General features: G+C 41.5%; 1 protein-coding gene across 4 annotated transcripts in view; it reads left to right on the top strand.

The window, feature by feature from the left end:
- COL20A1 (collagen type XX alpha 1 chain) overlaps window positions 1–24986 on the top strand; it is a 113421-nt gene extending 88435 nt beyond the window's left edge. For all 4 annotated transcript variants that reach the window (XM_075176695.1, XM_075176696.1, XM_075176700.1 and 1 more), the window contains 11 exons: window positions 2137–2232; window positions 2332–2385; window positions 4625–4678; window positions 9564–9617; window positions 13522–13593; window positions 19343–19378; window positions 19595–19661; window positions 21146–21334; window positions 22031–22108; window positions 22217–22363; window positions 23934–24986. In XM_075176695.1, the coding sequence (XP_075032796.1) occupies window positions 2137–2232; window positions 2332–2385; window positions 4625–4678; window positions 9564–9617; window positions 13522–13593; window positions 19343–19378; window positions 19595–19661; window positions 21146–21334; window positions 22031–22108; window positions 22217–22363; window positions 23934–23962 (876 nt within the window). In that variant the 3' untranslated portion in view covers window positions 23963–24986. The remainder of the gene's footprint in view (window positions 1–2136; window positions 2233–2331; window positions 2386–4624; window positions 4679–9563; window positions 9618–13521; window positions 13594–19342; window positions 19379–19594; window positions 19662–21145; window positions 21335–22030; window positions 22109–22216; window positions 22364–23933) is intronic.
- The last annotated feature ends 216 nt before the right edge of the window (window positions 24987–25202 follow it).

Raw genomic sequence — 25202 nt, 5'->3', positions numbered from 1 at the left:
CTAATACTTCAAACTAAGCCAAATGTGGTGAATCATCAGCTAATTTGGTTCACTGCTTTTGGGACCATCATTCAGAGCTTTTGATTCCAGGAGCGGGGGGGGGGAAGGGGGGGGTTGGACGGGTGGGGGTGTAAATGTATTACCCTCCAATTCTAGCAAATCACCGATATTCGTCGACTTTGCCAGCTCAGTTTAAAATGGCCATTTTAAATTTGTCTGACAAAGTCGCTGAATATAGGCGATTTGCTAGAATCAGAGGTTAATACATTTACCACTGGGTGTGGAGATTTGCGACAGCAGAGTTGGGGAATTGTCTTACATTTACACCTGAATGGGTAATCTTGGGCATCTTTCCGCAGAACACCAATATACAATACAATTTCAGGATAAAAGTTTTTTTCTCTGTTTTGGAATAAATACATGTTCAGATATACTGTGTCCTTATAATAATGACTGTTAGGTCTCTTTTTTTGTGACGTTTCTTCAGTCATGTAGTCTGACTCCGGTGACCCAGACTTTAGACAATGAAGTCACTTAGCTGGTGATAACACAATTGTTAACTGCACAGTGACAGATTCTAAACCACCATAAGTTACTCATACTCTTGGCCTGACTGGCTGGATTTCTGCTAGATATGGCCATATACATACATAGATAAAGAATATTAGGATCTAATGGAGTGACATCAATGCAGTTGGGAGATGGCGCCCTTCATGGCCAGATGCTGCCCTCAGCTGTCTACTTCTGTTATCCATCCAGTTTGACATCTAATATCTCCTGATGATCTATAGATTGGGATCAGCAGTCAGTGGGGATATGCAGCAGATTAGTCTAAGAGGTCTGATTATGCATCCAAATCGCACCATGTGTGGGCGACATAGGAGATAGAAGCAACAGTAAAGCCAGCTGTAGCTCCAACAATACAACAGATAATAGGGAGATTTTTGGTAAAAAAAAGAATGTAATCCACACAGAATAAGTGTGATCTGTATGCCTCTAAAGATTGTTTAACTGTAAATGTAAACAGTTTTGATGTTGGTGTCCCTTTGAAAAATCAAGCATGCTAATGAAATGTATAAATGTGATGTATTTTGCATTTAGCCTTTGTCCTCTTCTTTTGTATTTTATGTGAATAAAGTGCTCTTCTGCATTCTTTTTCCAAATGTCTCCTAATGTGTCTACTGGTTGTCACGGTAACATTGCAATCATTTTACTGTCTTGCTACATGTGTCTGTAGAGATGAGCATAGCTGTGACAACATTATTGCGCTAATCCATTCTTGTGGTGGCACAGGTCATTTTGCAGCGATGCCAACTTCTTGTAGTACCATCTTAAAGGGAATTCAGTTGCTGGTGGCTATGTGGCATGCGAACATCGTGCCGTGCGAATTGCCGTCAATTAGGGTAGAAATCTCCGCTCATTTTTCTCTCTGAGGTGCAAGGGAAAAATGTGCAGACATTTCTGTCAAAATCTCCACCGTGAAGTGTCCCCGGAACGTCCGTGAGACACTTTGCGGCTAATTGAATCCCCGCTGAAGAGTTCCGCTTTTGCTTCGCCAGTCTGCATATTGGCATTCTGCACTATACCTGTAAATTCTGCATTTGAGGAATTTATAGTTATATAGCCGGGACAACACTGTTGTCAGTGAATTAATCTCGGAGGTGTGGCTGGGGTATAATAAGCAGTGTCGGTTTATAATAGGAATAGACTGGGCCACTGCACAGGGCCCATAGTAATAGTACCATAGTAGCTCTATGTGTTTCCTATCAAGCGAAAGGGATTCACAGCAGGTAATGGGGTTGTTATTAGAGCTGACACACAGTTATATGCTCAGGTATTTCTGGCACAACATGACCTATAAACTGCAGGTATTTATATCACCCTCATCACGTTCCTGCTGTGGAGGAGACTTGGCTTTGGGATTTGAAAGAAACATTGTATTCCTCCCCCACCTGCATTAAATCAACACATAGCACGTTGGGGAATGAACTGACAGTGAATATAATCAACACGTGTGAAACACTGGTGTAGATTGTTGATGAATTGTAAAACATGCAAGATAACATCTGTGAATACGAATCTGGAAACATTTTTTACGTCACTTGTTCCGGTATCTCTTCTTTATGCTTTTATTAGGGAGAACCTGGAGTGTCTGGACAAATGGGTCCTGAAGGTCCTGGAGGGCACATGGGCTCCCCTGGACTTCATGGGAAGATGATTGCTGGACCAATGGTAAAACAGATTAGTATGACATAGATGGACATATGGTCAATTAGCCATGTGGAAACTCCATGAATAATGGGGGTTTTAAAAGTTGACTTTTTATTACAGGGCCCCCCAGGACTGAAAGGAGAAAAAGGTGACACAGGTACACCTGGGTTGCAGGTAAATGCCCCTATGAATAGTACCATATTTTTAATCCTGGATTTATAAATAGGCACTTGAGGTCTATGTATACCTTTTGTCCACATCCCCATATATCTTCTATTAAGCTTGTCTAAAGTTCCCTGATAACCACAGCAATGACTGATATATGAAATTAGGCATTTGCTAAAGGAAATGTACAATGTAAATGCAATGTATAATAATGTTATTCATCCCTGTCAGCCACTATAAATGAGAGAGATAGACATCATTCATCAGAAGGCTAGGACAAAATGAAAAACATCCAACCAATCATGTTTTAGTAGCTCCCGTACAACACCACGTTCTTCAGTTATTTTGTTACCTAATCAGTAAGAGGTCGGAAGTGCCCTGCTGGGCTGCTTGCTGGAAGCCCTGCTAACAGTTCTTACATTAATGTTACTGGGGAACATTTCATTTCATGAGAATATAGAGAAAAGGTCTGGTTAGTTACATTATACAGATATTATTCATAGCACCTGAAGTGTTAATATGGGTTTAAACTCCTGTAAATAATATCTCTATGATGAGTTCTGATGTGATCACTTATAATCATTGACTTCTGATGTCATTATTCATTGTCCAGTAGCAGAGCCGTAACTTAGAATTCTAGCACCTGGGGCGAGAAAGACAAATGCCGCCCCCCTTGCACTCAAAATTAACCAAATGAGCCTAAAACATTCCTAAACTGCGCCCCCCTTCAGCGTTGCGCCCTGGGCGGTCGCCCCTATTATCACACAATAATTTGTTATTGTGATTGCATGAGCCACTGTCTCCTCCATTCCTCTGGTAAATTAAAAGCATGTTAGTATATAACAGAAAGCGGGGAGGGGAAGTAGAGTCTGCTTTCCCCTGGTTTCCATCTGGCACAAAAAAAGTTGTCTATGTCATACTTGCCAACTTTGTCAATTCATGTTCCAGGAGGTCCAGGGGCAGGTTGGCGTGTGGGGGTGGGGCTTGGAGAATCCTGTAACTAAGCTCCATCTCCTGAGCTGTCATCAAAATTTTGCCCTATACCAGCAGGGGACGGGGCCACGATGACGTGTGAATCGCATCACTAAGACCCACCCCCTCTATTTAACTTAGCAAACTGGCCGGGATCCGGGAGGTTGCCCTGCTCTCCCAGGAGTCAGGGAGGACTCCCAGAAATTTGGGAGTCTCCCTGACATTCCAGGACAGTAGGCAACTATGGTTTATGTCCCAACTACAACTGCCTATAATTGGGTGTGTTCCAGTGGGAAAAACATACACCTCTCTCACTGTTGCGTTCCTCTCCCAACCTCTCTCTCTTGTAACCATGTGACTTAATACCTCCCGCATCACCACACCCTAACTATATTTTGTATAACTGAGGCTGTTTCTATCTCCCACTGCACATCAGGCCCATCCTCAGACTTTACAACACTTTGGCCCAAACTCGGACCTTTGTCTTCTAAAGTACACAGCTTACAGTCTTGTGCTTCTATATCGTACCTCTAAACATTTGAGTACCTGCATCGGGATAGGGGGTGTGATGACATCATGATGGGGAGTGGTGATGTCATAAGGGGGGCATGGTCACTCCCCCAGAGCTGCACCCTGGAAACCTCCTTTTCTCTCCAAACACTGCAACATGCCCCAATTCACACAGTATAGTATGTCATGGCTACAGCTGTATTTAAAGAAGCTTTACCCCACAGAATGTCCAATAAAAATACAGTAATTACACATTTAATTTTCTGTACATGCTGAGGCATTCAGAGATGAGTGTTGGTTTATGAAAGGTGATAAAACTTTTGGCTGAATCTTTATGTTTTTTCTCCTACCCTTTGGTGGATGGGTGGGGGGGTCTTAAGAAAAAAAATAATTTTCAGGTAAGTTAAAAAATGTGCCCTGTTTTAGATAAATTACTATGTGATCAATGCTCTCCAGCACAATCCTCCTCCTTCTGAATCTTGAAGATTTTGATAGTTTCTGTAGCTAGAATTTGTAGATGACAGTATGGGGTGACCAATGCAAGGAGTTTATCAGATTGCCATTATATGAGGTCAGGAAACAAGGCAATTGTTACACTTTTTTTTTTTTTTTTTGCCTTACTCTGAATCGACACAACTAGAATTGATGAAATGCTTTGACAAACCAGTGTCTTTTTTTTTTTTTTTTAAATCTTAGTAACTACGTACCTAGTCAACTAGTTGAATTCTACTTCTTGTTTGATAGACTAACCTCTCTGGTCTCATAGGGTCCTCCTGGTCCTGAGGGTATTCCAGGAAGAGATGGGATGATGGGACCCAAGGTAAGTGCGACAATGATAGAAATGTGTAAGATCATTAGTAGAAGCTGTGAATGATGCTATACATGTGTGAGCACAGATGTAGATGTGTCTGGTTATAAATATACGGGAATTGGTGCGTAGTGTGACTAAAATTAAAATTCTTTACGTCTGATTGCTACCAAAATAAATAGTTCTTGGTTACAGACCCGATTTTTAGGTCAGATCTAAAGATAGGCATTAAATGGATATCATCATTCAAGTACCTTTATTTCATGCATTCTGTGTAAGTTTGAAAACAAACTTTGCAAAATAATGCATTAGAAATAAATGCATTATGTTGATTTACATGCATTGTTTTGTTTCTTTAGCATGATTGTAAATGTTGTGCAGTACAGAGACATTTCCAGCTATGTGCTCCCACCAAACCACCAGCCTGCCCCATCAGTACCTTGTCTCTTGCACTCCCTATATGTCACTGGAGAAGAAAGCACACAGGGACACACAGACAAATCACTATGCTCTCTCCTGCAGTCATGTATGGGGACGGAGTGCATAGAAACAGCAGGAGGAGTAGAGTGATAGGTCCTTACCTCCTTTTATGAATTGAAACTTATGAAGACATTACAGAGGTTGTGTGTACAAACAAATAGGTGATGATATAATGGCATAATCTTCTAAATGTCTCATAACTGTTATGGCTACCAGTGCGGCATAAACTTGTAGAACTTTAGCAGAAGAGGTCTTCACCTATAGCAGCCGCCTTTCCCGTAGAGACTGGTTATGCTCACAGGTACTCCGTTGCCCCAGGACTTACACTCAGTGTAGTACAAGTTTATGTTCACAGAAAGTTACCTGTCGCACCACTATCGAGGAAGGCCGGCACATCTGTAGAATGATTTCTGAAAATTAAACGTGCAGGGACTAACAAGGCTTTTTCTGAAGAGATTATTTGAAAACCTAAGCGCACTTCTTCACCAGCGCTTAGGTTTAGGCGTTTCCCAACTTGATAGGGCAGGTACGAACTAAGTGGCCTAATTGACCACAATACATGCAGAGACCCAGGGAGCACCATCTGGAGCGTTTTTCAGGAGGCAGACGGAAAGCGCCCAACTGCATGGGCTCAGGAGTGTCCAGAAAGGTAGAACAAGACTTAGGTGGTTAGCAAGGAGGTATAGATGACTCTCAATTTTCCTTTCTTTAATTTGGCGGTCAATTTTAATAACTAGTTGCATCAAACTTTCAAGTGAGGTTGGCATAGGATACTGTACTAAGTAGTCCTTCAAATGTTCCATAAGGCCTAAGCGGAACTGACTCGGAAGCGCCAGATCGTTCCACTCACTCTCTGTTGACCACCGTCTGAATTCTGCACAATACTATTCAGCAGAGCGATGTCCTTGCCTCAACGCCTGAAGATGAGACTCAGCTGAGGCCACTCTGTCTGGGTCATCATATAGGAGACCTAGGGCCTGGAAGAAGGCATCCACGGATTGTAAAGAGGGACTTGCTGATAGAAGAGCGAAGGCCCAGGACTGGGGGTCGCCCTGGAGTAAGGCGATTGCGATACCGACTCTCTGTTGTTCAGAACCAGAGGAGCGTGGTCTCAAGCGAAAATATAACTTACAACTCTCCTTGAAGTTGCGGAAGGAGGATTTGCTTCCAGAGAATCGATCGGGCAGGTTTAGTTTCGGTTCAATAACAATGCCAAGAGAAGCCTGTAGATCCTGCAAATTCCTGGAGGATTCCTCTTGTACTGACAAGCAATGAGACAAGCTTTGTACAACCTGTGACAAGGTCTGGATCTGATTCGTCCCGCTGTCCTTCATGATAGAATTTACCTCCGATCTTTATGGGCTGGTTATAATGTTATGGCTACCAGTGCATCATAAACTTGTAGAACTTTAGCAGAAGAAGTCTTCACTTATAGCAGCCACCTTTCCCATACAAATTGGTTATGCTCACAGGTACTCCGTTGGCCCCAGGACTTACACTCAGTGTAGTACAAGTTTATGTTCACACGGCAGTGTACGGGTACAGGAGGTAGTACACGTCAGGAACAAGCAGGGTCTGGGTCACAGGCAATGGTTCAGAGTACGGGTACAGGCAAAAGGTCAGGGTCACAGGCAATGGTTCAGAGTCCAGGGACAGGCAGAGGTCATACACAGATAAATCAATCCAAAGTTCAAACACTAAACTAGCACAGGAGCAGGCAGCAGTACTGATACGCTATAACCGGCAGTGAGGCTCAGTCCTCACTGCCCTATATAGTGCTAGGGACCAATCAGGGTAGAGCCCTGCAAGTGTTCTCAAGTTTAGAATAATACATTTCTGGCACTGCTGCCAATGAAAAAGCAGAGTGCAAGCTGTGACCTAATCAGCCATAATTGGCTGAACTTGAACAGCCCTGCGCGCGTGCCCGGGACCCAGGAACCGGAAGTGATGCCAGGTCGTCATGGAGACGGCCGGGACGCCACCAGCAGGGCACTGAGAGTCGGCGGCCGCGGGCATCACCGCGACTGCTGACGGCAACATTAATAGTTGAGTGAACATGACAAGGAGGAAAGAGGGAGGAGCAAAGGAGAGGGGGAGGTCCTCAATGTATTGCACAATAAAGCCAATTTCCTTCAGTACTATAAAAAAAAAGTTTAAATTAGAGTGGTTTGATGGCCAGATGCCCGATAACCACTTTGCAGGGTTGATTATTTTAAATCACTATAAACATGTAAACCCCAGATATATCATTCATCCTTCCAGCAGGAAGATGTAATGAGGATAATCTTTAAAGTGTAACCATCTACACCAAGTTGCTGTGAAGTGTGCATAACAATGTAGGCCAGACATTTCATCCATATAGAAGTCTATTCTGGCCAGCCACTCCTTCAAGGTAGGGGAAGAAGGGGACCTCCGATGGATTGCACCATTATTTAGATGTGTTAGGAGTGAGCCTGGTCCATGAGGAATAAGGCAAGCTCCTTTACCTTGATTCCAAAGGAGGTTATTCTGGGACAATACCACCAAATATGAAGGGACGACCTGTACTTGCCTTTTTACTCCCAAAACTAATGCGCTCTTTATGAGGAGCATGTGTGGAAGTCCTATCAAGACTGGGGAAGCAGGCTTGTGGCTGGGTGGGAAGCGAGGCCCTCAACTTTGCTGCTGCCCTTAATATTCTTCTATGTGAGATGCGGCTCATAGAGGGACTTTGTGCTGCAATGCCTCATGAATTTTGGTTCAGCCCTTAATGATGTTACAGGCTCCTAGTGATTTAATAAGATACATTGTCATGAACATTGGTTTAGGCAACAACATGGAGGGAAAGGGAAGAATGTGGTGATACAGGGGGAGGGGAGAATATGTTGCTACTGGGAGGAAAAGTCTGTTGTTACAGAGGGTCTGTGATATCCCATTACTCCATGTTGGTTACCTTAATCTACTCCCTGGGCTTTAATTCATAAAAGTCGCCCATGTTTCTCATCATGTTGCATTTGAGGGTTTGTCTGGTTCTCTGCAAGATGACCATAGTTCCATCTTGTAGCTGTTATTGTTTCCCATTATAGGTGGGTTATAGGACTTCGCCTAAGGCACATTAGTGGACAGTAGATTATGACCATTTTCCCTCTCCATTCTGGGGAACAACAATATATAATGACAGGAGTGGGCTCAGGGGCATTAGTAGATACAACCATCCTTCTTATTAGGTTGAAGATGAGCTTCCATAATAGGTATATATTAGTACAGAGCCAGAATCCTATGGGAATCTTATACGTTTAAGTACGTGGAGCTTTATTACAGCCACTTTGTAAATAAGTTTTATGTTGGCCACAAAAACATTGGGCACACTGATATAGAGTTTTTTTTTATTATTCTATATCATTGAATCAGACTGGACACGTTTAGTCATCCTGCACTGTGAGCTGAAGTAGCTATATTGAGATAAATGGAATAGTCCAAATTGCTGCTTCAAATTGCAACAGAATTCCCAGTTGAAGGAACCCCCCGACTGCTATAAGGGGAAGTAAGAGAGGGAACTGTCCAAAATTGTACATGAGCTTTAAGAAATTATCTACATAATGTGACAAGCACATTACACTGCAAATCACTTACAACGACTGGATGATCCAGCACTATTGCCAGTAATACTCTGGGGCAGTCAGTCATCACTTCACGTGAATAGAAAGGGCAAACATAATTTAAACTTCCTTGATTGCTGTCTATAGTTGTCCCTGGCAACTAGGAGCAATTGACTAAGAAAGCCAACCATTACTGTGATAGAATAGCAAGTGTAACTAGGAAACAGCCAGGACAATGACTTCTGGTGTAGTATGCTTGTCACATTATAGGTAATATTATATTACATGGAATTAGTATTTAAATTCTTGCACACAAAGGTCACATATGGGCATTCGGGAAGTCTGCTACACCCCTCTCTCTTTTTTGTGGTACAATCTAGTAATTTACCCATTTCCCATCACCCACCTATCACATCACCAGATGCCACAAATTCTCTTGCCCCACAGAGGGAGAAATGATTATGCTGTATTTCTGTTTCCATACTTAAAATGTGCCGGCATATCTGCTCACAGTGTGCCAAATTGTCAACATTAGCAGCTCGGCACCCAACTCCCTCAGAGCTCATTAAACATCTAAAACTTTTCAGTGAAATGTGACCTTTTAATATTCAGTTGGATTTTGCTTACTACAGAGAATAGCACACAGCTTCTCAATAAATCTCTCTTTTCTGTAATATTGATGAAAACGTTAATAGACATGAACATATTGTGTGGACTATGTAGTAAGACAGAGATCTTATTAAGCTGCATTAACTATATCCTGTCTGCGGCCTGTCTATATGAAGCATGCACTCATATGCTGCTGTGTATACTATATCATGACCAATATATGTTTCCAGGGCATACGAGGACTAGAGGGGATAACTGGTATTCCCGGACCTCCAGGACCTCGGGTAAGTGACCTACACATCATTTAAATCTAGACTTCCATGTCTTCCTGATCCCTACAGGTTCATAGATTTATAAATTAAGGGCCACTAAAATCTACAATAATAATTATTTAATAGTAATTACAGTAGCTGCACACAGTTTCCCCACCAACAGCTACAAATGTTATTCCGCAGCCTTACAAATCAATTGTTAGAGTGTAAGCTCATGTGGGCTGTGCTATATTACCTTCTGTTTTCATGTCATTATATGTAATGCATTTATATCATGTTCCCCTCAATGTACTGTGCTAATATGTTGATGCTTTATAAATAAATGATGATAATAATAAATACATTCCCCCCTTTAAACTAGCCATAAGAACTATAAGGGTATTTGCACACAGTTGTGGAACTATCATCATCATCATCTATTTATATAGCGCCACTGATTCCGCAGCGCTGTAGAGAGAACTCATTCACATCAGTCCCTGCCCCATTGGAGCTTACAGTCTAAATTCCCTAACATACAAACACAAGGGGGTAGACATTTCAAAATATTTTGCATCTGCTTAAATGAAATAGTTACTTCCCTGTTACTATAGGGTAATAATGTTGCTTACTGAAATCCTGTATAACTGGGGGCTGATCATTAGACAGGAGGATGGAAAGAGTAGGAGTTTAGTGGTACTTTAAAGCAGTCATGTCCCCAGAGGTTAGCCTTTTTTTAATGCAATGTTATATCATAAACTACTTATTTATCATGCAAAGAGAAGTTCTAACAGTTGTAACAAAGGGAGGCATTTATCTGACAAGATACAAAGAAAACATACAAGCAGAGTAAGACATTGGCGCAGTAATGCACCTAGATTCAGGTTAAACCAAGTAAAGACTTATGTGTAGTTTAAAGTTGGTTAACTTACATGATTTGGAAGCTGCTTCCTCTCAGCAAACAGACAGGGTGTTAGTTCAAACAGAGCCAGTGATGGGCGTTTTTTCTTAAAGAGAAGGTGGGTGTGTCACCTGTCCATCAAGCTAAGGCTGGGGGAGGAGTATCATGTATAAAAGCTTGTTTGTGTCATTTGTTCACGGAGGCCAACGCTGGGGAAGCTGGCTGGTCTTGAGAGAGAGCTGGTCTATGTATAGCTAGCGTTTAGGGTCTCCATAATTGCTGTGAAAGCATACGGTGTCAAAACATTTACTATCCTGACAATAAAGCTACATAAAAAGGAAGAAGTTGTTCGCGTGTGCTTCAGCAGTAGTGGGCTCTTGCCACACAGTGTAAAAACTTGGCTTCTCTCACAATAGTTTTTAGTAAAATAAAAGTTGATAACAAAAGCCTCTCTTTTACTTTAATATGCAACTAAAAAAACTAATCCTTAATTGATTATTTAAGCATGCCAATGTAGTTTTACATGGGCATGAATCTGCGATATTATAAAAGCTTTACTGATGATTTTCAGATCATTCAAAGCTGGTATTATATTTTTCATTTGTAGAAGGGGAGCTGGAGTTTATCATTTGAAGTCTTGTTACTTCTATCAGGTTCATTCTATTGTGTCCTTTCCATATTCTGTATAAATATAGCCAGTTCATGATTCTAGTCCATTTCCTGATAGAGTTACTCTTAGAAGTGTCTATTGATCATTGGAAAGCAGTGCCTACAAAGAGTAAGGGATTAGGGGTAAATTAAGAAGAGTGTCTAACATGGTAAATTTGCTACCTTGCCTAGTCTAGACAAAAGTGCTAATGAACCAATAGTGATTGGCATATTTATAGCTTTCGAGTCATGGCAAAGTGAAGGCCATATATGGTCTAGTCTTTGAGGAAAATATAGTAATATGGATCTTTAAGGTTGGGAATGCCTAGGTATGGGGCTACTGATATTGTTGTAAAGCCAGGCTTCCCACCACGCAAGGTTGATCCACTTGCTTGACCAAAAGACACATACTTGCATGGCCAAATCATATGAGATCGAGCTGTTTGCCCCTCATATTGAGCAGCTTCACTGCAACCTTTGGTTCATAGTGGAACAGACCTCCTTTTCCCATAACCAACACTGGAGTATGGTAGCAGATGTCCAAAGCAGGGATTGTGTAGCCTAGTGCACAGACCCTAGAGTACCCGAAGAAAACATAGTGACAATTACCCACATTTATCATTTATTTCTGGAAAAATATAATTGGAAACACATTATATCTATTTGTTAAAATTTCAGCTATTTATCAACTTTTATTTATAGCTTTCCTTTAACACCTTTCCATAGAACAGGAAAGCGAATCCAGGACACAACTGTGTACGGCATTTGAAATTGGGCTTATTATATATAATACCTACATTTAGAGCCAGAACGTAAGCACCTCAAGATAAGACAAAGAAAAGTACATTGAGATGTATTGAGCTGTGTCATGCAAGATGACCAGAATTAATAGCTGTTCTCTCAGCCAGTTCCCTGTGTTTGGAGAGTAGATGTGTTTAATCTGTACAGATAAATGGAAGAAGACCTTATTCTCACTGTGGTTTAAAGGTCCAGTAAGCAGAAACTGGGTAAACATGTTACGGTATATGAAAGAGCTACTAATATCATTCACACATATATATTTATGTGAAAGGATCAGATGCTTATTAGAACTGAAAATATTTTAGGTAACCTGTGATGATTTTTCCTATGGATAGCAGCCCTCCTGACAGTCCAGCTACTCACATAGATACATTTACAGAGCTTCTGGATATTCGTATTTTAGGCCATTTTAGGTATATTGTGTAATTGAAAAGGCTTGGCGACACAAGGACATATTTCTGTATGTGCTGCTTTGACCCTACTCTTCCTTTCCCTTGCCCCTGCCTTCTCCTATCTAAAAGTGTGTAAATCAATGTAGGAATGTAAGTGGAAGGGGTGGTGGTAGCACCAAGAAGCATGGCTCGGCAATAGACTGACTGAAATTTGTGTGCCTAACCCAATAGTCATGAGAGTGCTCTCTATCAATTAATTGTGCCTCATACCTCCAGTGATTACACTAGTTCCTAGTGAGTGGTGGTTCTCCTCACAATATGGTTGCCTCCACTATCTGTAAATAGCAGGTACACTTAGAAAATATTTTAAATTGTATGCATGACGCTCTGTGGCCTCCGGTTCTTTCTCTTAAACCCTTCACATGCATAGAATCACCCATATTGTTGGGTGGACCAACATTCAAATGCAGCCTACCAATTCATTGGGAATCAGTGATATCACTGATATTTTAATTGAAAGCGATTTCCGGTCATATCATAACCACTAGGGGCACTGTTCCTTGTCTGAGCAAACAGTATGCAAATACACAGAGATAATGTAACCTGTCAAGGGTGATATCAATGAGTTCAACTCAACAACTAAAGAAAGATAACAAATAAATAAAACCAGTACATTTTAGCTTTAAAGCATTTCCTAAAATGTCTGCCTACATAGCCAATGAGATAACAGAAGGAAATTGACCTCTGCTACCTTAATGTGGGGAAGCCGTGGAAGAGGGAAGGTCATGGAAAATAAAATAGGGAGCAATTCTGAAAACTCTTACATATGGGAGCAACCAATCAGATATTTGCTTTCATTTTCTTAGCTGTAGGATACAAATTTCCAGGAGATTGAATTTAGCGCCATGTGTCTCCGGATGTCGACAGAGACACATCCCCCCATGTTATGGCAGGACGCCCCACTATTTTCTCCTCGCACACAATAGAGGTGTGCAGAAAAATAAGCAGATATTCCTACTGTAAATGCTGGAAATGTGCGTAGCTGGACATCGCGCTGATGGCCACATGGAACATTGCAAGCAATTGAATCTCCCCCTTACAATCTGGTTGCTACATTTCTGCATAGTTATCTGTGGAACAGTTTTCATAATTTCCCGCCATTTATAATAAGTATAATTTGTTTATTGGTTCTGTCTAGGGTATTCAAGGGATCCACGGAATAAGGGGCAGCCCTGGTGATAGGGGACCTGTTGGCGATGTTGGGCCCACGGTACGTATCCATAAGATTTTTTATATGCAGATGTACATTCAGAATACAGGACCACCAAACAGTGTGATGGCTTTATTGGTAATAATGCTAGTCAAGTTTCATTTATCTGTTTTATCACAGTTTAGTTACTGACAACCTGAAACAGGAAAACCCTAACACCCTCCCCTGTCAGAAATTCACTTAGTACTGATTTAAGAATCATTGAGATATTATTTTTTGTGCTTCTGATCTGGATTCTTTATACAGGACCACCTTAACTTTACTAGTTCCTATAGTTATCAAATGAACCATTAAAGGGACTGAAACACATAGGGGTCTATGTATTAAAGTGCGTTCAGCCATTAAAATGGAGAAAAGTACAGTTTTCTCCGTAAAATGACCATTGCACGATTTATGAAGGGTTTGATCAAAGATTTCTCCTGCCATAACCCATTTAACGTTTCTTAACGCAGATGCAATAGATTATGCAATGTATAAAGTTTTAAAAAGCTTTGCTTCTTGCAGCAACTTAACACATCTCAGTTACGTGCCACCTGAAGCATCTCCAGATTCGCTGGATCCCACACCCATGGAAGTGCTATGCCCATTCGCATAGCGCTGCCAGTAAATAGTAAAAAGATGCTGAAGGGGAAGTTTGCTGGGGCTTCCAGAGAAGCAATTTGTAGCGATGCATAATAATTGTCACTGCACCCTTATAATATATAGACCCCTTAAATTCCATAAAGTTTGCTTGTTTCCTTTCTTTTGTAATAGAAGGACATGTCTATAATTCTGTTTTAATTTGCCTGTAACCCCTGGCCACCTGTGTGTGGTGGAACTTTGTCTTCTATAGCCACAACACCTGATATTGCCCATAGGCCGACCAACTGGCTATATTTCAGTGTCTTCCATCTCAGGGTTATAATGTCTAGAATAAGCAAACAAGCAGGTGTGGTATAGGTGAAACAAGATGTTGCATTGTATCTGAGGAAATTTGTGCCCATTCAATCTGTAAAGCATTTATGAGGTCAGGCACTGATGTTGGATGAGAAGGTCTGGCTCGCAATCTCCGTTCTAGTTCATCCCAAAGATGTTCAATGGGGTTGAAGTCAGGGCTCTGTGCGGGCCAGTAAAGTTCTTCCACGCTGAACTCATCAAACCATATCTCTGTAGTCCTTGCTTTGTGCACTGGAGCACAGTCGTATTGGAATAGAAAAGGGCCTTCCCCAAACTGATGCCACAAAGTTGGAAGCATAGCATTGTTCAAAACTTGGTATGCTGAAGCATTAAGATTGTCCTCACTGGAGATAAGGGGTCTAGCCCAAACCCTAAAAAACAGCCACATACTATTATTCCTTCTCCACCAAACTTCACAGTTGGCATAATGCATCCGCCAAACCCAGACTCGCCCATCTGACTGCCAAACAGAGAAGCGTGATTCGTCATGCCACAGAAAACGTTTCCACTGCTCCACACAGTCCAGTGTCGGTGTGCTTTACACCATTCCATTCGACGCTTGGCATTGGTCTTGGTGATGTGAGGCTTGCATGCAGCTGCTCGGCCATGGAAACCCATTCCATTAAACTCTGATGCACAGTTTTTTTGCTTACATTAATGGCAGCGGAAGTTTGGAACACTCTGTGATTTTATTTGGTCTTTCACTTGGTGGCTAAGTTGCTGTTGTTCCTAAACGCTTCCACTTTCTAATAATATCACTTACATTTGACTGTGAATATCCAGCAGGGATGAAATTTCACAAACTGTCTTATTGCAAAGGTGGCATCCTATCACAGTGCCACGCTTGATGTCACTGAGCTCTTTAAAATGACCCATTTTGTATCACAAATGTTTGCAAATGAAGAGTGCATGGCTAGGTGCTTGATTTTATACACTTTTGGCAAAGGGTCTGATTGAAACACCTCAATTCAATAATTAACAGGTGTTAATTATTGAATTGTATTAATTAGTGTACAATCCTTTATGCTTAGCCGGTGTTAAATCTGGCGTTAGAGTCACTACACCCCTTCTGGACTCACAATGATGTGCCCACACAAAAGGACCAAGAATCAGGTTACTTCAAAGGGGGCAGTGACCTGCGACCAATCAATGGTAGCACCGTATAAATTAGTTGGGGGGGGTAACCCATATAAAGGTAAAAACCCATATAAAGGTAAAAACCCATGAAATCCCCAGGTGCTCATACCTAATCAGGCCTTGACCCAGGGAAAAAAATAGGGAAAAAAAATCCCTTCATCCCCTTGCTAAAAGTGACGATCAGCCAAGCCCTGGGTTACCTGGGAAGAGGGTGAGAGAACTGGTCACATCTGAAAAGTGATGTTGTGTTTTAGGCAGCACAATACCAAATGATGCAAGAGATTGACAACTCACAATGATGAAGTGTTCTTATGATTGATGGCCTGTATTACTCCCATGTTGTCACACCAGAAGACTATGCTATGGCCCCAGAAACGGGGTGACCACAGTTCAACAGACACGATTACGGGAAACAATTCCAGGACTAGCAAGTTAAGTACTAAGCCGTTGTGCTGCCATGACTGGCCAAGAGGTCACACACCACTCCCCCTGGAAGAAATCCCCAAAACCATTGGCCACAGAGGCGTAAGTGTGGAAATCTAGTTAGAGACCTGTGGGCTAGGCCAGATGCGAACTCCATTGAAATTCTGCAAGAACTGCAACCAAATCCATAGGACCCATTTTATCTTGTCTTAAAGCTGGATGTAGCAAGCTGAAGTTTTCTGCAGAAGATCTTACCCAAGGGGAATAACCCGACATGCAAAGTTAAAGGAACCTATCAGTGACTGTACATGACTCAGTGGGATCGCAGGTGCGCCTAGCGCGTCTACAATTAAAACCTCTAACTTACAAATTTTATCAGTGGGCATTGTCAATCTTAATGCCCAGGAAAGACAAGCAGGGTAACAGCACATCTGTATTGTCATGGACAATCGTAACTCCTAGTACCGAAAATAACGATTGCATGGCAAAAAGCGTGTTGGAGCAATCAGGGGAGGTTGTGGGATGTATAAATAAGAAATCATGATTGAGGGCAATACCCGGATGACTCAATCCTGCTTGTATACCCAAATGCAGGAAGGAGCTGAACCACTCAAAGTATGCAGAAGAAACAGGACTACCCATCGGGAGGCACCTATCAATATAGTACCCATCCGGCAAGAGGAAACCCATATATCGAATGGTCTCTGTTACAAAGACAGCAGGCGAAAAAGGGGTTCAATGTCCGACATAGCCAAGAGTTTCCCTGCCCCAAAGGACCGAACCAAATCCAGAGCGGTTTCACAAGACTGATAACTGATCTATGTCTTTGTTTACCGAGCCCCCGGGCTGATGGGACAGGTGCTGAATCAATCAGTATTTTCTTGCTACCTTCTCGGGAACCCCCCCTACTGGGGATATAATCAAATCCGAAACATGGGGTTTGGGAGGAAAAAGGCCAACCATACGGCCCAAGCCAACTTCCTTGCAAACTTTGTCCACCAACACCTCAGGGAGCGACAACCTCTCCCTGAACCTGTTGACCTCCTGGGGCACTCCCGCTCATGGTGGGGGCAGCTACAATAGAAGCAAGCTTGCCTGAACCGGCTGGCGTAACCTTGACTGCATGTTGCGCTATTGAAGGTGAAACATTTTCATTTATCAAGTGGAGGTAGTGGCATATATCAATGAGAGCCAAATGGTCAAACAATTAGGGAATGACCGGTATGCGTCCTAGTCTATCCCCCCTCTCCTGCAAGCTGCTAAAAGCTCCTTTTTTGCAATGTCCGTGAGGAAGAACATGTCTACATAAATACTCTTCCTGATCTTATCTTTTGCACTATTTCTAATCCCACACAGCAGCGCTGTGTTGGAGCAGTGTATCATCTCACCTCCAGAATCAACGGGGCATGGAAACCAACTATGCCAAAATGTGCACGCAGGATCTTTAATGACTTTCGCAAGTCCTGTTCTGCATCGGAAGAGTCCTCACTAGTGGTACAAATGGGTGGGCTGTGTGTACGTGCAATTTATGTAGTGTGCAATTCATACTCGCTGGTGGGCTGTGAACTAACTCAACCCTTGCACAAGGCCCCTGGTGCAGCTTGTTCTGTCTCAGTGCAGTTGCACCCGAACTGCAGCGGAAATATTCTAGAAGGAGTCGATAGGCTTTGATCAGGAACATTGTCTTGTCGGTGTAGATATTCTGGTACTGTACAAACAGACATGTTAGACATGGAATGCTCCTCTGAAAACAACAGAGGGTGCAGGTTAACCCATGGGGAGGGGTCACCGATCTCTTTGGGCGTGTCATGGGGGAGTGGACAGTCAATTAACAGGTGGGGTGGTGAAAGGAGAGAGGAGAAAAGAGAAGGACAGCAGGGGGGAATAGTTTAAAGCTGAGAGGGAGCAAAAGTGGTATAGAACACCAGTGTAGAATAAGCAGAAAGATAAGGAAATGAAAGCTGTAAAGGTTCACCAAAAACAAAAGTATACTAAGCCTGTCCTTTTGTCTGTGTCCTATTCGGGACAGCAAACAAAGAGACCCAGCATCCACTATGGGGGGCAGGCATATATAAAGAAGCAAAAAGACCCTCCCTGTAGATATTATTGGATGGGGAATGCAGGAGACTTAACCCCAAACTGGTAAGTGAATGACACTCGCACAAACATGAGTTTAAGTGCATTCGACTTATGGCTTCTCTTATCAATAGATGGCAATTCCGTATACTGGAGAGTCTGTGTTCCATCTGATCTCCCCTAACTCATGCTCTTAGATTCCAATACCCTCATCTGTTAGGCTTAGCTGCATTCTAAACTCTCTTGTTCCCAATATCGATATAGGCTCTGCCATTACACTAGTCTTTACCCCTCTCTCTCTACTTCCAACATGTCTCGTTCCTTTTTAACTCTGAACTAGATCTCAAACTCTAACTCTTCCAGAACTCCAGAACTCTATGCCCTCTTTCCCTTTTCACCACTTGAATGAATGCCCTGGTGATGCCACTTGTCCTAATTAATTGACCATCTTCATTTTCAGTGTTCATTTCCAACTTTATTTATATGGTGTTAAAAATTGCCTTAAAACCTCAAAACTTGTCTAGGTTTATTTATTATGTTCAGGAAGAACATTTTAACACAAGATTTGCAAAAATACTATTATTCTGGCAAATGATAAGCTACTCCCACTTTTTAGTTAACATATTTAAAAAATGCAAACAATGTGATAAAGTACTCTTAAAACATTTGTGAATTCTACATCAGATGAGAATTTTTTTCTGCTGTTTATTTACAGCCACCATATGTTATTTTATATGAACTCTGCGGGGGGTATTCAATTGACGGCGTGATCGCCGAAAATCGAGCGCTCGAAAAATATTACCGTTAATACGGTAATCTGCTCGTAAAAACCGTTAATACGGTAATTTACTCGCTGGATTTCAGCTCACAGCTCAGGGAGCCGTGAGCTGAAATTCAGAGAGTAATTACCGTATTAACGGTAATATTTTTCGAGCGCTCGATTTTCGGCGATCACGCCGTCAATTGAATACCCCCCTACATGTTTGTGTTGATGTGTATTATGTATGCAAAAATAGCAACAGCTTGCCAAACACACTTTTGCCAGTTGTTAGGAGGAGAAATGTTGGTTAATTTGGGTAAAACATTTCATTTTAGTTAGTTTTAGATTTTATACTGATGCTGATTTGTATTCTAAGTATTTATGCCTCATTAATCATTCCTTCTCTGCTCTTCATAGGGACTTCCTGGCACCAGAGGAGAGAAGGGGGAGAAGGTGAGTTACAATTAACACAGCAGCCTAGCGAGGGACTAATTGCACACCTCTTGATTAAAGACATCACCCTCATCTTATTTGATGCAGAGGGACAGGAAATCATTCCTTACTGACCAGCTGAGCCCTGATCATTGATTGTCAGTGTGTTGCAAGAATTTCAGGGACAAAGCAATCGTTTTTTTGTTGTTGTGTAAAGGTCAAATCTCTTCAACACAGGGAGAACCTCAGTCAGTTGCCACAATTTACCATTTGGTAAACCAGGTGTGTGAGAGGCTCATTCAAGGTAGGTGGTAGTCTTCCCTAATTTACCAATTTCGACATTACCTCCAAAATAGTGAATTAACCCTATCAAATCTGTAGTCTTTCCTTACTAACACATTTTTTTCATGACTGTGATCTTCTTTAATCTCTCTGCAGCCATTTTGTTTTCCAGCAGATACCCTCTGATTTTATGCCTAGCTACAACTTGAAATGGGCGACTAAAACATATTTCTCTTATTTTCATAAAAAACAAAACAAAACATAATTTCCCAGTCATAAATTTCTTATTTACATGAATTTTGGATTGTTTATGAGAGTCCATAAAATATACACCCATCCTAGACCATACTAGCCAACTTACTTAGGTTGGCTTCCGGGAGCCTGCCGGGGGGAGGTGGGCGTGATGGGGACGGGACCCCAAAAAATTTGCGTCATTTTGGCCCCGCCCCGTGACGTAATGACGCAAACGCGTCATTTGACAGCAGAGGCGGGGCCAAATGCTGCGATTCCCGGCGAATCGCAGCATTTTGGATCTAATTCTGCCCACTTCCAAGTGAAGTGGGCAGAATTCTCCAGATGCGGGAGATTGCCACACTCTCCCGGGAGTCTGTGAGACTCTCACGAAATGCGGGAGTCTCCCGGGCATTCCAGGAGAGTTGGAAAGTATGTCCTCGACCCATAAAAGAGGCAGCCATGTAGTGGGCTCCACAGTGTGGAGTTGAGGCCTGATTCATTAAGGATCGTAAATCCCCATATGTGACATATTTTGGGTAATATCGCTCTGGTTATGCTCAAAAATGAACTATAAATCAGTGAACGGAAGTGCATGCAATTCATCTTCGAACGCAAAGGACACTTCCGACTGCCTATGATTTCAAGGGCGGAACAGGGGAGGATATTGGATGCATGTAGGCAATGTTCAGAAAGGATGCACTAAGGGTGAGCATACGCACATCCATCTGAATCAACTCGGAGGTACATGATTCTTAGCCGTATCATTTGCACAAGCTACAGGGCAGGTGTAAGTGCCGAGTGATAGTGATGATGGTTGCGTATGCATGCCAGAACATGCTTGTAATTAAGTGTAAAAATGAATTTATTTTTTTTCATTGCGTTTGTATGAATGATTATATTTTTAACAGGTATTAATGTATTTCATCTTTTTCTGTGCGCTCTGATGGGACATATATATATATATATATATATATATATGCATTGTGTGTATCCTGCAGTGTGTTGTGTCAGTCTCAATACGAAAACTGCCATATAGGCATAGTGTACTTATACCTGTATTCAACTAGAAGCATTTCTTCAGATCCGCTTGTACGTGAATACTGGTGTACTTGTGTACAATTTTCGTTCCATTTAAAAAACAAAACCTAAATTGTGTTCCTCAATGAATGAGGCCCATTATATCTATAATATTGTAACTGTTCTTAGCCCAATACTTTAAATAACTGAAAGTTCCCAGGTCTGAATCCCTTTGATTCAATGTCCCTTTCTCAGCTCACTTGGTAAAGCTGGATACAGTGCTCAGAGAACAAGATATACAGCCTGTCCCGATCTCGGACCTAGAAGAGAAAATAGGAGAACCGGGCCCTCCGGGTCCACCAGGACCACCAGGGGAGCAAGGGGAGCCTGGTGTTAATGGGGCATCGGGACAGCCAGCTAGGAGCGGATATCCAGGAGAAAGAGGTGCAGATTCTGCTTCATTATATCTTATCTTCTTCCTTCCTGTTTACAGCAAAATGACTGTTCTATCTGCAACATAGGCTCTTCTTCTACTCACACAGTATCATACACAGCTTTAGTTTCTTAACCCTGGTGGGTTTTTTCACCCCCTTTCTCAATTCTACTCCTATTCCCCAAGCATGAGATTTCAACCTCATTACCAGTCCATTCAGGTCAGTGTTGTCAATTAATAAATCTTTGGTTTTATCTAATATAATCCCTACTATACAGCAGTGCCCACCAACCCCTATACTTCAGTATGCCTTCTAAAACCCCAAAATCTTCCCATTGTCATATTGGACTCAATACACACAGTGATTGATCAGTGAGGGAGTCAATAAATGTACATCATCTACATCAATGTATTGAGGAGTGCACAGCAGCAAGACGTACAGGTGACAGATAAGTGTTTTATTGCAAGGGAGCAGGGAAGCCACCTAGCATCATTTCCTCCTGCCCCCATGTTCACCCATGCTCTCCTCCATACACTTATGATGAAGAAAGCTACACGCCTCTTCTCTCCCTTATATGTGTGGCGTCACACTGGATAACTGAAATTCAGTTATCTTTTAGAGCTGCCAAACACTCTGCTGTTTTGTTCCCCACATCCTCATACACAAATTCTGCTCTTCTCCATGTAACAGTCACCTTATATATTAGGATTTAAAGGATACCAAGGAGAGAAAGGAGCTCAAGGACAAGGCAAAGAAGGACCAGCGGGACCTCCAGGCACAATAGGTAATAGGGGTATACTGACACCATCAACTATAGAGATGTCAGGATTGTATGCTACTTTTTACCCACTCTATTCATCTCTGATGTTATCACTTTTTTAATATATTCTAGGTCCACCAGGATTTGAGGTATTTGGAAATCCTGGACCCATTGGTTCTGCTGGATATCCTGGACCTCCTGGAGCTCCCGGGAATCCTGGACGTCATGGACCTGATGGGGTGGCAGGTGACTGTGACCAATCCTCGTGTTATGCATCAGGTACTTTAGGGATAAAGTTAACAGCTCACCATCTGAAGATGGCCATGGTCTTTTGCATTCAGAGATCGGAGGATTTAGAAAACATGCATGTGAATCAATGTAAATCAAGTCATTTGAAAACACCTTTAAGAATAGCTGTTCTGGTGTTTTCTACTTTTTTAAATCAGTTTCTATGGCATGGTTTCTACATTCGATCCTGTAGTTTTATCCTTTTGTGTTTTTACTTTAGGTTGTAACCTCTCATGAGCAGGGCCCTCTTTCCTTGTGTGCTCCTTCTACTGTTACTTCATCCTCTGTACCTCTTGGCCTGCTTCGCTAGCCCTGTTTTCCCTGTTTTATTAAGCTTCGGTCTTCTTCTTGCTGATTTCTATCATCCCTTTCACTATCTGTCAGATATAATCTGATTTGCTTTACCCTGTCACCTGTGTTTGTATATATTTGTGTATCATGTTGTGTCTTGGTTCTGTTTTCTGTATATGTAATGTACAGCGCTGCAGACCCTTTGTGGCGCCTTATAAGTCAAAGATAATAATAATAATAATAATAATAATACCAAGTCCATAATCATAGGAAGTTGTTTGGTTTTGTTACCTTTTAACATGACACAGCTCAGCTCTGTTTTTCTGCATTGGATAAAATCTGTTATATCCAAGAGCAGTGGAATAAAATATCTGGCTAATGGTGTATAGAATTTGGTGAAAAATCATAGAAGGAAACCAAATTGATAAAGCAGTATGTCTGGTAAATGTTGCAGGAAAGAGTGTACAAAACAATAAATTTAAATACTTAACGATACCCAGAATGTCATTAGAGACATGGCCTCGCCTATTGATTGCAATATTACATTTTTATATATATAGATAAAATGTTTTATATATTTTTAAATATTGCCAATTGCATGAGCAAAGGTAACTGTTTATTTGTAAAGACAAGCTGTGCTGTACAGATGTCATGACAACTCTGAAGAGCAGTCCTTGAGTATATGAGAAGAACAGATAGTTCTATGTGTAGAGACTGAGAACAACCAGTTGTCTGCACTACACAAGATTGAGAAAAATAAATCACTCTACAAATAATTTCTATGTTGTCCTCATGTTCTCCACATTGTATCATGTTCGTATAAAACAACGTAAACATTTGTATTAGTGTAGTGTGCACTAAAATTTTCCTTATTGTTAGATTTATAATCATCCATCTGCAGTTGCTGATGGTAAATGCTGCATTTTTTAATCCCCCCCCTGTTACCTGCTGCCTTAGGCCACTTACCAACTAGCCTTTGAATTATGCATTTAGCACTAAAAGGCATTGATCCTAGTGTTGCAGAACCCACTGGAATTTTTGCAGTAGCATTTTTCCAACTGTACTAGTTCCATTTGCTGATTTGTGTAGCCAGGCCCATATGTGCCTTACACATCCACAAATTGATGTCCCTTCAGGGTCTGTGACTGCCCCACAACATTCAGGACAGTGGGGCTATGCTCTTCCATATAATAGACTCCCTTGTTTAATTTACTAGTAGTTTACATCCTCTGACTGAGCTAATAATAAAGATAACACTTCTTGTTTGCAGGTTCTCAGGACCTGAATTTTATACCTTGAGTGCTCCCTGCCAAAAGTCAGAATGTTCGAATAGAACTGAACCTGTGTATCCCAGAGTTCAGCGGTACCAAGGAACTTTATGTACATCTTCACTGATCAGCGGGTATGAAGAGTCAGCGCCCGCCTCCAGCTAGGAACTATTTGTATGTATACTGTAGACTGTAACACACAATCTAGATACAACCAACAAGTGCGCTATAGATTGCAGAAAACTATACATGTTTTTACATATTTGCATACTCTATATGTATACATGTCTGTTATTTGTACTAGTCCATTCATTTACCATGTCATGAAGTTCCTGGCTCGGATAAGGATACTTGTACTTGGCAGGGATGAAGTTGGAAAATGAACAATGTATTTGTCCCTCTGGCTGCAGGGCATGCTGGGACAGAATATAATAAAATCCGGTGGCAAATTGTCAGAGTGGTGCACAAACCAACGTCAACTTCTGTTCTAACGTTTGTTTTGTTGTTTGGTTTTTATAAACGCAGTCAAACATGCTAATATTTGCACCCAGTATTAACACTCATTTTTAATGCACAATTCTCAGATAAATACATATCCTATTTATTCTAAACAAATAATTTCAATGTTTGAATCGACCTAGGCATTGCTGGGTAGCGCACTTTTGACTGTCCAACATGACCCATTTTATTCAGTAAAAATACTCTGCTCCTGAATTTCCCACTTATTTTCCCGTTGCAGTAATTTGGGTTCAATAAATTAATTCATTAAAAACAAAAAAAAAAAACCCACCTTTCTCATCAGCTGTCATTGTGTTAGCCACAACAATTAGGCCAATGGAAAACTATAGTAGACAATACAAATGGTAGCTGGTTGTCCCAGGCCTGTTCATTATCAGTGTCTTGTATAAAGTTACATATAAGTGGACTTCTATTAATAGCTTCAAATATATCATTATGATGTCCAGCCTCCTGGTATATTGCTGCTAGTGGTGAGCTTTTAGTCGATGACCAAATTTCTTCATGAGCAATAAAATGCAATAGTTGTACATTAAAAGCATTCTAACATCAAACTCATTCATTGCTTGATTTTTCCATACTACTGGGGACTTTACTTAATGAGATATATTTTGTACCATCTCTGAGCAAACTTAACTGTGACTACCTCTGTATACTGACGGTATTTGTTTATATTTTCAAGTTTCAGTCAGATATGGACACTCCTCCCATTAATCACATTATAATGCCCCCACTAATACCAGACCTGCCCCTGA

This window comes from Mixophyes fleayi, chromosome 6, assembly GCF_038048845.1.
Source record: "Mixophyes fleayi isolate aMixFle1 chromosome 6, aMixFle1.hap1, whole genome shotgun sequence".
Taxonomy (NCBI): Eukaryota; Metazoa; Chordata; class Amphibia; order Anura; family Limnodynastidae; genus Mixophyes; species Mixophyes fleayi.
The sequence above is the reverse complement of the archived record's forward strand: the minus strand, read 5'-3'. Positions and strand labels throughout refer to the sequence as shown.